This window comes from Bos mutus, chromosome 3 (genome assembly GCF_027580195.1).
Source record: "Bos mutus isolate GX-2022 chromosome 3, NWIPB_WYAK_1.1, whole genome shotgun sequence".
NCBI lineage: Eukaryota > Metazoa > Chordata > Mammalia > Artiodactyla > Bovidae > Bos > Bos mutus.
In genome coordinates this window covers 5,660,857-5,675,586 of record NC_091619.1, presented here as the reverse complement: position 1 = coordinate 5,675,586, position 14,730 = coordinate 5,660,857, and the positions used below count along the sequence as shown (strand labels likewise).

General features: G+C 43.4%; 1 protein-coding gene across 7 annotated transcripts in view; it reads right to left on the bottom strand.

Annotated features, from left to right (window-relative positions):
* LOC102266917 (uncharacterized protein C1orf226 homolog) overlaps window positions 1-14,730 on the bottom strand; it is a 359,994-nt gene that overhangs the window by 87,399 nt on the left and 257,865 nt on the right. For 4 of the 7 annotated variants that reach the window (XM_070366593.1, XM_070366600.1, XM_070366603.1 and 1 more), the window contains one exon: window positions 12,585-12,643. In XM_070366593.1, the coding sequence (XP_070222694.1) occupies window positions 12,585-12,643 (59 nt within the window). Of the gene's footprint in view, window positions 1-12,584; window positions 12,659-14,730 lie in introns of all 7 variants that reach the window. The other 3 variants (XM_070366596.1, XM_070366597.1, XM_070366610.1) reach the window with 1 other exon arrangement.

Sequence of the window (14,730 nt, the reverse complement as noted above, 5' to 3'; positions counted from 1 at the left end):
CCCTCCCTGGTAGACAGTGTTTAATTATGTGAAGCTTTCTAAACACGGCCTAATTGAATTTTCCATGATCATTAGTGTAAAAGATACCCTCTAAGGCCTGGCACAGAGAGATTGATCCAGGGCTTTTAACTTTGATTGTGCCGGTGGCTTTCAGTCTTCTGCCGTGCACACCTATTCACTCTCTGCTGCCTCTGCGCCTCACTGAGGCTGTGCTGCTGGCCATTAAGAAGGGCAGTCCACTGGTTAAGACTTCACCTTCCAAGGCAGGGGGTGTGGGTTCCATCCCTGGCCAGGGAGTTAAGATCCCACGTGCCTCGCGGCCAAAATACCAAAATATAACACAGAGACAGTATTGTATCAAATTCAATAAAGACTTTTAAAACGGTCCACATCAAAAAATTTAAAAAAAAAAAAAAAAAAAAAGGGTAGAGAATAGGGCCACCAAGAGGATAAGCAGGCTACACAGCCATTTTGAAATGAATGTTTTAGTGCAGCCAACAAGGGAATCAAGCCTGCCCTAGCTTGGACATGTGGTATTTACTGAGCACCTACTACGTAGACAGAATCCTTCCAGGTACTAGGGAACAGTAATACACAAAAGAGGTGTGGTTGCCGCTTCTGTGGAGCTCAGGCCTAAGCGTCACCATGACAAAACTTCCACCCTTTTGCCATGATTGAATTTAATTATCAAGTGGGATCCACCAGAGGCAGGAAGCAAAGGTAAAACTACCCAAGATTCAAGCTGAAGTCACTGGGCATCTTTTTCTCCCCCTGCTCCTTAGCAAGACGATTCTCTTAATTACTCTCAATATTCAGGCTGTCCCTAGTCTGAATGATCCAGGGTTACAACAGTTCACAGGCCTTCCCCTCTCTATGCTGTGTGCTGCTACCACCACTTTTATTTGGACATTCTTCCCATTAGCCTCAGATTACTGGGCTATCTTTCCCTTGGTCACTTCCCTGATACGATCTCTTCACATCTGGGGTGTGTTGCATTCCACCTCACACTGGTTACCCTAAAACATCACATTGACTTTGGAACTCTGAATCAAAGCCCTCATGGGAAGACAGTAAGTACAGATGTGGAAGCAAGTTCCTGACACATCACTGAGAGAAAAACAGACTTGTGGTGGAACAGAGGAATACCCAGAATATCAAATTTTGAAAACAATACCTGAGTGTCTACATTTGCGTATAGAGTGGCACTAGAAGGAACAAATGTTGAGGGAAGGGCATTTGACTTTTTCCTTGATAAAACTCTGTCATGGTTTTATTTTTAGCAACAAACACGTATCCTTTGGTCACTGTAAAGCTCCTACGTCAGGCATATTCCCCTGAGCCTTAAAGCTGTCATAGAAAAGAAGAGTCACTGTGAGGACCTTGAGGAGACAAGCTGCGCCTTATCTGTTTTGGCATTCTTGATGCTTTCTACACAGTGCAGATGACTCTGACTCTGGAGTCAAAGAAATGAAGAGGAAGGAGAGAAGGAAGGTCTTGGAAGTGTGTGGTAACCTGAGCATTGGACACAGAGCCAGAGAATGAATTACATGGCAGCAGTCCCTTGCTGGAGGCTCACGGTCTATCCTAGGAGTTTATTGAGCCTTCCTAAGCACAAGGGAAATAGATGGGGAAACAGTGGAAACAGTGTCAGACTTTATCTTTTTGGGCTACAAAATCACTGCAGATGGTGACTGCAGCCATGAAATTAAAAGACACTTACTCCTTGGAAGGAAAGTTATGACAAACCTAGATAGCATATTCAAAAGCAGAGACATTACTTTGCCAACAAAGGTCCGTCTAGTCAAGGCTATGGTTTTTCCAGTGATCATGTATGGATGTGAGAGAGTTGGACTGTGAAGAATGCTGAGCCCCGAAGAATTGATGCTTTTGAACTGTGGTGTTGGAGAAGACTCTTGAGAGTCCCTTGGACTGCAAGGAGATCCAACCGGTCCATTCTGAAGGAGATCAGCCCTGGGTGTTCTTTGGAAGGAATGATGCTAAAGCTGAAACTCCAGTACTTTGGCCACCTCATGCGAAGAGTTGACTCATTGGAAAAGGCTCTGCTGCTGGGAGGGATTGGGGGCAGGAGGAGAAGGGGACGACAGAGGATGAGATGGCTGGATGGCATCACTGACTCGATGGACGTGAGTCTGAGTGAACTCCAGGAGTTGGTGATGGACAGGGAGGCCTGGCGTGCTGCGATTCATGGGGTCACAGACTCGGACACGACTGAGTGACTGAACTGCTCAGAAGCACAAGGGAGTTTATCAGCCTGTGATGATTAAACAGCAGAACTTGCTTTTAAGGAAAGATAAAGAATGGCATGGGACAAAAAATGCACATAACTATGTAGGGTTGAAAGCAAACAAAAGAAGGCAGGAAAAAATGAAACGAGGAGACACAGAGGAAGAGAAGTGGCGCGGCATCAGAACCGAAAAAATGCTGGTGCATCTGGAGACGTGGATAGCACCAGCAATGAACGCGGAGGGAGTGACTTTTGCGAAGTGATGGAAATCAGTGTCAGGCTGCAAGGAGCTGCAGGACGGTAGGCAGTGGTGAAAACATGCTCAGAGGTTGGGAGGAAGGTGAGAGTTGACAGAAGTTGTGCCCTTGAATGGGGTTAGCAGGATGAGGGGGGCTACTTCAGGACAGTTGAAAGTATAGCCAGGGAGAGACGAGGAGCCAGCCCATGGAAAGAGACAGAGTGGCTGGGGACAAGGGTAGGAGTGCTCATGGAGCTGAAGAAACAAGTGAAGATGGGTCTGAAACAGACAGGCAAGGGGCAGAGGGCAGCCGGCAATGGCACGAAGAAGTTCGAAGAGAAGGAGGCAATCTGAGGAGCCTCAGAGAAGACGGGTGTCACCTAAGGAGAGTGAGGATGTACCAACAGAACGGACAGGTAGTGAAAGGTTTTGGCACCTCAGCGAGTGGAATTTCTACCCGGGACTCAAAATGGAGTGCAGAGCAGCCCTGGGGAACTAAATGAAGCCAGACAGAATGAAGGATTTTCCTTCCCTTTCTTAGTTCATAAGTGTCTCCATGCATAAAATTGGATGAGTAATTCCTACTCATGCATATGTATAAAAAGACACTGTCTGTGAAAGGTTCTGGAGCTGGAAGGAATAAAAATATCAGCTCTACATGAAACATCACTCATGACAGGATGATGGACACTCAGACCTTTCAGATGGGCTGGCCCAGAAATGATAGAAAAGAAGTTAAGTAGAGATGGATAGGCTGGGCTGCCTCTAAATTCCTGGTTATCAGTTTTCCCAGTTTAGTAGAGGCCCCTCAAGAAACTCACACAATGGGAGGCTGAAGGAGAGAACACTCATCCTTAGAAAAAATAATACGGGAAGATGCACACAGTCACCCTTGTCCTTTGTAAATCACAAATGAGAAGGACATAAGAGATAGGTATGTAACAAAAGCAAAGAACCAGCTCCGGGTCTGCTCATCACTCCCTCACCCTTCAGGACCCTTCCTATTTCAGCACCCCTCCATAATCCAGCAACAATGCAGTGAAGGGTTTGAGTTCAGGACTTGGGTGTGTGAAGGTTTAAAAGAAAGGAGCTCATAAAACAGAACTGTCGTATCTGGGAGGTCTCCATCGGATCTTGGAGGGTCAACATGGATTTTGGAGAGCCATCTGTAAGAATTCTGAGAGAGCTTTTCAGCTCCACAGAACAACAATCAATTACTGTTCAGTCTATCTTATGTATCTATATATCCTAAACTAGGATAGTAACTAATTCCTTTTCAAAATAACACTTAAAAAACTATCTTAAATCCCTACCAGATCCTTTCCTTCTCCCTTTATAAAGGTGTTGCTATCTCCTCCTTTAAAAACGTAGTTTTTCGTTTGATCTCACAGCTGAGCACCAATTCATCATACCACGGTTCTTCTTTCTTTCACTGGCAGACTCTGCCCCAGTCTCTCTAATGACAATGCTCTTGTAGAACTCACTACGAACTTCATCTCAAACACCAGCCTGTCTTCTGCCTTTACTCTCCTTTCAGAATGGATACTCTTTTCCTTCCTTTTCAAGCCTTCCGAAATGTTGCCTAGGATGTTTTCTACTTTACTGTTGTAATACACTTACTCTAATAAGAAAGTATTAAAGAAGCACTTCTCTAAGCTTCAGCACTTGACTCTCCATGTACTAGAAGACAATTCACTATCTTTTGTCCTCCATTTTTGCTGTCAGCCTAATTATGTTCCTTTGTAGGCAATATTTTTTTCTCCTCCAGATTGTTTTAAGATAGTTATCTTCCACATTCTGTAGTTTCATTACTATGAGACAATAGAGTTTTATTCCTTATTAAAAAAAAAAAGAATTTTTCTTTACCTTGCTTGCAATTTGATATGCTTCCTGAATCTCAGGATATTCATCATTCCTTAATCATGTCTGGCTTGATCATTTAAACTCTTGATTGTTCACTAAGTTAAACAAGCTACATGGGGTGCTTGATTTCCCAAGAAATCCCCAAGTATCAGAGAACAGGTTTATCAATCCCTAAGAGAGAATACATTTCATTCACCTTAAAATCTAGTTTTTTGGCATCCTCCAAAAGTCCTGAATTGTGATCTATGAGTTTGAAATGATAACAGCAAAACCAAGAAGGCAACTAAATGAATGTGCTTGTTTTGAGAGGTGCACAGTACTGAGCGGAGCAGCAGATACAAAGGACAGACGCTCAGGAGACAGGCAGTTCACCGACCTACTAATTATGTGATCATGGAAAACTTCTAATGTCTCCGAAGCTCAGTATCTTCATCTTAAGAATGGGAATGACAGATTCTACCACTCATAGCTGTTAAGACTGAGGAACACATACATCAAACCTCACCCAACTCTAGATTTAAAGGTAGGAACAACGTTTTGTTCACTGCTTGTACTAGTGATCAATTTCTTGCCCTTTCAACACATGCTCTGTGATAATGGGCAGAATTCCTTTATGTATTCACTCCTTTACCCTGAGCAGGCTGTTTGAATTTCTCTGTACAATGGAAGGACACTGCAGGAGGAATGGGCTTCTCTTGCTGGTGGTCTGTCCCAGCCACAAGCCCAGAATATAGCTCCTCAGTGAGCTCAGGTTCCCAGTGTGGCCGGGTGAGTCCCACCCACCCATGAAGGTCCTGACCATGCCAAGCCCCCATCCACAGCGACACCCCTACTCCCTCTGTGCGCCCACCTACCAGGTGCACTTCTCATGCACCCGGCCCCTGAGGATTGCTTCCTATTTTCCCAGCAACTGGGGACAAGCTCTGGCAGAGGCAACCCTGTGAGCCTCTCTGCCATTCAGATGGTACGTCACATCCTGCACCACAAAATGTGAGTACAAATACTCTCCTTCAGCCCTAGAGGACTCTTAGAATTGCTCTTTGCATCTTGAAGGTCCTATTTTGTTATATCTTAGTAATTCTTCATAATCCTTCTCCTATTTAAAACACTGTGTGAGACCTGTCTCCCAGTTAGACCCAGACAAGATGCTGCTTTCCTCAGGGCCTTGCACGACGACCAGCAACACACATCAGCTCTCCACGCATTCTCTCTTCCCGCCCCAGTTAGCCTTGAATAATTTATCTGGCTTGCTCAAAATCAAAGCACAGCTCCATGTGGAGGGTCAAAACTAGAATGCACTTCCTCTAACTTCTAATCATCTCACCAACTGCTTGCATGTTAATTAATGCCATTTCTGGGGAATGACTAGAAACTCTTTGGGGATGGGGGACATACCTGGCTTGATCCTTTATACTCAAAACTGGAGAATTACTTCCAGTCTGGCTCCTGAAAACTTCAGGTTTGATTAATTTACTTCCTCTGGTTTAAAATATATATATATTTTTACTTGTTTGACAATCTGATCCCTAATATGATGAACATAAATGTCCTAGAGACTTTTAAAATCAAATATGTAAATTCTGTCAGTGCCCAATAAACCTTAAAAGGCAGAAGACATCAAGGCAGGGAAAACAGATTCAAAAGCACAGTGACTTCCATAACAGTATAGCCACTCCAGTGCCATTTTTAAGCATTCTTTTTTAATGAGTACGCCCTTTAAATCAGAAAAGGTAAAATAGGCATATTACCTAAAGAAGTGAAGATAGAGGAAAAATAAAAACATGAAATCTTCATTTTCCAGGCTTCCCCATTTTATTCAACAGTCTTATCAATGACTTGGATGAAAATATTAAAATTTCACTTAACAGAAAATGAAGAGGGACAGTTAACCCATTCAGCAAGGCTACAACTATGTATCTCAGCATTCCCTTCCCTGCAGAACCACAGTTGAGGACTGCTCACAACAGAAATTTGTGGGGCTTTAGGAGGCTGAGCAATGGCAACCCACTCCAGTACTCTTGCCTGGAAGATCCCATGGACGGAGGAGCCTGGTAGGCTGCAGTCCATGGGGTCGCTGGGAGTCCAGCACGACTGAGCGACTTCACTTTCACTTTTCACTTTCATACACTGGAGAAGGAAATGGCAACCCACTCCAGTGTTCTTGCCTGGAGAATCCCAGGGACAGGGGAGCCTGGTGGGCTGCCGTCTATGGGGTCACACAGGGTCAGACACAACTGAAGCGACTTAGCTGCGGCAGCAGCAGGAGGCTGAGACGAAGTAGCAATAATGCTCTGAATGTCATTATGCATTCGAGGCAGGAAAGGATGAACATGGAGGTACTAGTGAGCTGTGATTTGCCCTCACTCTTCAGTGCCCTGTATCTGGCTCTCCTTCATAACTACCAGCCCTGCAGAACCACAGTGAACTGAGGACTGCCATCAGGAGCTGCAACTGCAGACTCAAAGGCAGCAGCCATCAAGGGCCAATAGGCTCCCACAGACATCCGTGCCTGTCCCTGTCACGATTCCACTCTAGCACACGAAAGCTCCTAGCATCCTGCATGCTCTGACTTCTAACCCACACCAGGACTGGCTCATGACCGCCTTGGTCCTTTTCGGACCTTTTACTTCCCGGCTCCTGCCATTATTGTGTAGGTCTAAAATGTTAGTCGCTCAGTCGTGTCTAACTCTTTGAGACCCTAAGGACTGTAGCCTGCAAGCCTCCTCTGTCCATGGATTCTCCAGGCAAGAATACTGGAGTAGGTTGCCATTTCCTTCTCCAGGGGATCTTCCTGACCCTAAATCCTATAACAAATCTGTCATGCCATCAGTCATAGTTACCTGCTTCCGGGATTCACAAGTATCCAGAAGTTCTAAATAATAGGTTCAAATGAAATGCATCTAATTTAACAATAGTGTATATAAAGTTATGTACTTAGGCTAAAAAATAAAGCAGGAAACTTCAGAAATAAAGAAAGGGTAAAAAAAACTTGATTGAAAGCAATTACTGTGAATATCCTAAGGATTCTGAACAATTAAATCCACCACAATGTATGACTTAACACAGTTTGTTTAACACATGAATAAAACATATTATGATCTAATTCTTAAAAAACAAATGCAAAACTCTATATCATGAGGATAAAACTGTGTCTCTAAATTTATACTAAGATAGCATCTGGAACATTATATTAAATTCTAACATATTTTATGAAGAAATATGATGTTTTGAAATTAGGAAGTCTGGAAAAAATGTAATGAAGAATGGCTTCAGAAACTTTAGGGAAATACAATCAATATATGCGTGGCTCCAGAGAAGAGAGCTAGGAAAAATGGACAAAAGTTACATAAACAAAGACATTTGCCTTCACTGAATGAAGAATGCCATAATAACAAATACTTTAGAGAAATAGAGGCATCCTGGAATGGAGGGGAAATGAACCAGATGTTCACCACAGTACTTTAACCTCTTAAAGCTCATGACTGTAAAAGTTACATGGGGTTCAAGGAGAGGGAGTAGGGAATAGGGAGTTTGTAACTAATGGGTGCAAAGTTTAGAGTTATGAAAATATCTTGGAAGCAGATAGCTGATTGCACAGCACAGTCAGTGTAGTGAAGGCCACTTGTTTGTATACCTAAAAGTGGACAGAATGGCAAACTTTATGTTTATATATATATACACACACATATAGACACACATATATATATTTCATCACAATTTAAAAAATGATTCTATTATTCTACGTGAGAGATGCGAAAGATTTAATCTGAAACTCTGACTGAATAAAAAACAAAAACTCCATTACTTCATTATTACTTTTCATTACCGCAAAGTCATTTCTTTTAACTAGGAAGAGTACATTTTTACCATAAAGGAGTTTTCATAACGTGAATGCTATGGTAATCAAACGCATAGCAATTGTGTATTCCTCAACAATGCTACTGAATCCAACCAGAGTGGTGCCTTAAGGGCAGGAAAATAATTATACCCAAGAAAAAGCTCATTTGTAAATGTTACTATATATTATCATGATAATAAATGTTCTTATTGATGACAAAAAGGGACACACACAGTTTAGAAAAATGTCCTCTTTCATCTACCCACAGCACATAGATATATACACACATGTACAGAGATGAAAACATAATTTAATACATGAGGGAAAAAAACATAGGAGGGGGAAAAATAACTAGCAAACTGGAATAGCATTAAGAAAACTTCATTCTTTTGTTCATAAACATAGGGTGCTAAATTTTGATACATCAGCAGGATATCCACAAGACATCTACAACCAAAAAGTCTGCTGTATGGAGCGTTGTTTTTTTTTTTTTTTTTTAAGGTGGGGGTTGGTCAAAGAAAAATTCACTTTAAGATTTCTTTGATGTCTTCTACTCCCCACCAAAACCCATTTTTCTTCTTAAAAAATGAATGGAAAAAGATATACCATACTAATACTAATTGGGAAGAAATCTTTGAAAAAGAACAAAGTTGGAAGACTAAGACTATCTGAGTTCAGTGATTGTTAAGCTACAGCAATCAAGACACTTTGGTACTGGTATCAAGACAGGCACTTAGATAAATGGAACAGATTAAAGAGTTCTGAAATAAACCACACAGATACGGATAACTGATTTTCAACAAAGGTACTTCAGTGGAGAAAGAACAATCTCTTAAACAAATGAGCCTGGAACAACTGGACATTCATTTGCAGAGCAAAAACAAAACAAAACCGCCCCCAAATTACTTTTGATATATTCTTCACATCACTTAAAAATTGATTCAAAATAGATCATATACCTAAACATAAAGTCTAAAATTATAATGCTTCCAGAAGAGAACACAGAGGAAAATCTTTGTGACCTTGAGTTAGCAAAGATTTTTTACAAATGACATCAAAAAGCACAAATGATATAATATGAACTTCTTCAAAAGGCACTACTGACATAAATACAACCCAGACCTGAATAAAATATTTGCAAATCATATATCCGATAAAGGACATGTATCCAAAACTTATCAGGAACCCTCAAAAGTCATTAAAAAGAAAGCAAAATACCTAAATTAAAAATGGGCTAAAAGACTGGAACAGATGCTTCACAAAAGATATACAAATGGCACATGTGATGAAAAGATGCTCAACATTGTTGCTCACTAGGAAAATGCAAATTAAAACCACAATGAGACACTACATTACGCCAATATGCAGGGCTAAACCAACCGATGATACTAGATGCGGGCAGAGATGTGAAGGAACTAGTGGTACAATCGCTTTAGAAATAAGTTTGGCCGTTTCATAAAAAGTTCAACAGGGACTTCTCTGGCGGTGCAGTGGTTAAGACTCTATGCTTCCACTGCGGGGGGCGCAGGTTCTATTTCTGGTAGGGGAACTAACATCCTGGAGAAGGAAATGGAGACCCACTCCAGTACTCTTGCCTGGAAAATCCCATGGACAGAGGAGCCTGGTAGGCTACAGTCCATGGGGTCGCGAAAAGTCGGACACGACTGAGCAACTTCACTTTCACTTTTCACTTTCATGCACTGGAGAAGGAAATGGCAACCCACTCTAGTGTTCTTGCCTGGAGAATCCCAGGGATGGGAGAGCCTGGTGGGCTACCATCTATGGGGTCGCAGAGGGTCAGACACATCTGAAGCAACTTAGCAGCAGGAGCAGCAGCAGCAGCAACTAAGATCCTGCATGTGCCCACAACACAGCCAGTAAATAAATAAAGAATGGTGCAGCCAAAAAATAAAGAGACATATCTTAAAAGTCACTCTGAGATTCACCAACCAAAGAGATAACCACATAAAATTCACTTTAAAAAGAAGCTCAGCATACACCTAACAAATAATCATTCTACTCCTGAGTATGCACCCAAGAAAGATAAAAACATATATCTACAGAAAGACTGTATATCAACAGTTGTAGAAGTTTTCACAGTAACAGTCAAAAACTGGAAATCACCGAAATGCCCATTAAATGTGAATGGCTAAGTAACCTGTGCGATACAGTGGGAAGCGCTCAGTGTGCTCAGTCGTGTCCAACTCTTTGCGGCCTCGTGGACTGCAGCCGCCCAGGCTCCTCTGTCCATGGAATTTTTCAGGCAAAGATACTAGAGTGGGTTACCATTTCCTACTCTGGGTGATCTTCCCGACCCAGGAATCAAACCTGCATCTCTCGTGTCTCCTGCACTGGCAGGTGGACTCTTTACCATTAGCGCCACCTGGGAAGCCCATACAGTGGGAAACAACTAATAAAAAGGGATAAGCTACAGATACATGCCGCGGCAAGGAATTACCTTAAAATAATTATGCTAAACGGAAGAAGCCAGACCAAGAGAAAGCAGGGGTACACGTACCACTGTGTACTATGTACTTTTTATTCTATTTATACAAAACTCAAGAGAGCACAAACTCATTTCCAATAACAGAAGGGAGATGAGTAGCTGCCTGGGGACTTTGGGGAAGGAGGGAGGGAGACGGGGCAGGAAGGATGAGAGGGGAAGGATACAACGTGGCACAAGGAGACTTTGGGGGGACATATGCTTAGTGTCTTGGCTGAGGTGACAGCTCTAGAAGTCAAATGTAATATGTCAGAATTTACCCAACAATTCATGTTAAATATGCTCAATGTCTGTATGTCAATTATACCTCAATAAAGCTGCTATAAGAATAAATAAAAGCAACAGTTTATTGGGGATATGAAACTTTGGGGAAAGTTTCTTCTTTCAAACCAGGAAAAGGCAAGGCAAAGTTCATGCCCAGCACCCACACAGAGGTCACGTTTATGTGTATATAATGCCACTGTAAAAAGTAAAACCCAAGAAACTCTTCCTTTCACAAGGTGCAAATGACAAGCTTTGTCCATTCACATCCTTCAAGCCCCATTCTGACGCAACTTGTTTCTTGAAGCCTTTCCTTATCACTTAAGTAGAAAGGGATCATTCCCTCCTGTGAATCACCATAACACTTAAGTTCATTTTTGGATTATTAATTCAATACACTTATCCATCTACCCATCACACATTTACTAAATGTCTCATAGAGAACAGACACAGGCTTGGTGCTAGAAATACGAAAGTGAGTTGAACACAGCTCTTCACTGATAAGAGCTTCATAGTCTAGTGGTAAAAGATACATTTTTAAGTGGCAGTAACACATAACAATTATTTCAACAAACACAAGTACAAAAGAAACACAGAGAATGAAATTCATTTTGTCAGACACACTGTCTTGTACTACAAGGATTTGCTCAGGATTCCACTTCCCTACTTCACTAAAACTTCCTAAGAACAAGGGACTTATTTTAGTCATCTACTAAATTACCTAGCACAGTACCCAGGATAAGTGTTCTAAATGCGTATATTTGTTTGAATGAATGGAAACTCCATTTCAGTTATCTACTCTTTAATCTAGATGGCAAGGCCACCATAAATGCAGACTTCTCAGGTGAGTTCCAACCTTAATCCATTTTGTCAACCAAGGCAAGTAATTTGAGAGGAGATAAAATCAGAACTTTAATCTAGAACTCCCATATCCCAAAGGAATAGCTAATACCCTTTCCCCAGTGGAAAAAAAACAGGAAGGAGGAAGAGGGGGATAGGGCTCGGTCAGCAGAGACCCGGGACAGAACAATGACACAGGTGAACGGAGAGTCGGCGTGGGTCCCAGCAGGCCCCGGCTGTGTGAATGCATCCCCATCAGGCACCCCTCTGGCCGGAGCACACACGGATGGCAGTCATCTAATCTCTGTAGGAGCACCGGCCTCACCGTGAAAGCAATTTCTATGGACTCTATTTGTGACTTTCAGCTGCCCCAAATGAACACAGCCCCCTCATCCATGCTCAGTTGCTGAAGGGGTAGAAAGGCAGAGCAGATTATCTGTGGGAAATTATAAGCATAGGGTAATGGAAAAATCCACTTCTCTCATTTTGATCAACATACGTACAATCACGAAAGTTCCGTTAAAATATAACTGATACAAAATGAAAAGGTCTCAAGTTACAACTAAAAGAGTTGGATTAAACGTCAAGCGGAAACCCTTCATAGTTCCCCTAGCGCAATTATGAGAAGAATTTTCCTCTCTAAAAGATATGGCAGATTTGCTTCTTGTACTTACATTTACAGAAACAACAAGTCTCAGGACGGGGAAGGAGAAATTTATTTTTATTTGTCTGGACATACCACGCCGACAGATGGCTCCAAGAGATGACCGGTGGACCCTGGAGACTGGGCTCTTACCTGTAGATAGGGTCCTGCATCACCAGCATCTTGCTCTCATCCCACGTCCACTCCTTTTTCTGCAATAAAAGAAGCTGTAAATGAATAAGTTAGGCTTGTCCTCAGCTACAGAACCAGGGCACACACTGAGCTACTAATGCTTATGCAAACACATGCATTTGTTCCTGGCCTTGTTCCCTCTAAGAGGCCTGGAGTGGATTGCTCCAAATGGACAAGTGGAAAATGTCAAGTATCGGGTCAGATGTGTCTCCTTCAAGCACTTTAGGAGAGTGTCTCTCAAGGGTGCAGAGAGTAGGCAGGAGCCAAAGGGTCTCAGGGGACCACAGTCTAAATCATACTTTTGTGCAGGAGAAGCAGGGAGAACAAGAGAAGACCTGCCACAGAGACTGAATGATGCTGTCAAATCCATGTGCAATGTGGACCCCAGCCTCCCTCCCTTCAGGAGCAGAGGAAAAGGCTGAACGCAAGCCTGGCAAGCTAATTAGTACATTTATAGTCACCCAAAATAGTATATTCACCTGGCTGTGAACCTAACCTACTGTGAACACAATGAAGATGGACCCCTAAGCAGCTGGGGAAGCGGACAGGGACGGGGACAGAGGATGGTAGGGGGGAGAGGACTCTAGGGCAATACTGGGACCCCAGATGCTTGATGAAGTCAGTGGCACCCCGCCACGTCGGGGGAAGCAGCCACCTCAAGCCCTCAGGCGCACCTGCAGTGCAGGGACAGAGAATTCTGCTCCACCTTCACCGGCCTTTGTCGGGGCAGTGCGTGCAGAACACCTGGGAGGAACACTCTCAGCTCTCCAGGGAAGAGAACATGGGGAGGGGGCTCATTACCAGCTCGCAGGGCTGAAGTCCCACATTCTTCCCAGCGGGGGAGTCTGGAGTCCCCTTGTTACTCCTGGCAAGAGGAGAGGCTAGGTTGCCATTCACAGTCTGCTGGCCAGGGGTGGGGGGAGCTTTTCTGTGTTTTCCAGCTGGAAGTTTTCTGCCTTGCTATGCCTCCCCTTCCCTCCTCCGTGGGTTTGAGAGAAAGCAGGTTTTGCTGTTCCCAGTGTCATATCTGGGTAGCAGGCTTCTTTTGACTCTGAGTCTGGGATATACGAGATGAAAACTAACCTCAGGGAACTCACAACTGTTTCCTTCCTTGCGTCCCCAGCCAGGCTGCCTTTTCTCCACCTTTCGGAATCTTACGTTTGTTTTACAGATAATGGTCAGAGTTTTCAGCTGTATTTTTGCAGGAAGAATAGAGAAAAATGCACCCATCTGAAAAGTGGAAGTCTCGTTTGTATGTTTTTACAAAACTCCAGATGCCAGGGCTCCAACTCTTTGGAGTCATTCCTACGACAATGGGTGTAAGCTTGAGGCCAGTAATCTTCAGCTTTAACAAACATTTCAGGTGATTGTGATGTGACCCTAGGGTTGACAGCCATTCTTCGACACCAAAGAAAAGGCATAAAGTGAAATCCCTAATAGGAGAATCTCAGCATACTTCCTCTGGAGTCTTGGGCTTGGCACAGGAGGGTCTCTTGACATTCTAAAGACAGCCAGCTGATGGGGATCCCATTACACTGTCCCTGGCCAGGACCCCTTCCTGGCGTTGCTCAACAAACAGCCTCTGTGAACTGAATACTGGGCGGGCTAACAAGTGAGGTTGCTCTGCTCCTGAGGGAATCCAGCTTCAGTGTGCTCACTATTAGGAAAGTCTGCTCACTACAGTCCTTGCTATTCTGTTGTCATTTTTCAAAGTTAATAGAAGAGTTAATAACTGAATGCACCAAAAAGCCCATAAAGGTCCGAGGCGCTGCCACACCCCTGCCCCTCTCAGAGGAAAGTAACCTCAAAGAGGGTTCTTTCGAGTGTAGGTGACTTGGCTTACGCTGTATGCAACTGATGAACCAGCCTTGCTAACCAGCCATGAGTGATGGGGCTCAGATTCAGCAGCTGCCTGCACACGAGCAAGGCCAAGTGTCACAGAGGGGCTGGCCAGACCTGCCCAGCCCTTGAGCTCCGTGACGAGAAGACTCGTGTGTGCACGCAAAGTCTCTTCAGCTGTTTCCGACTCTTTACTATGCCATGGACTGCAGCTCGCCAGGATCCTGTCAAAGGATTCTCCAGGCAAGAATACTGGAGTGGGTTGCCA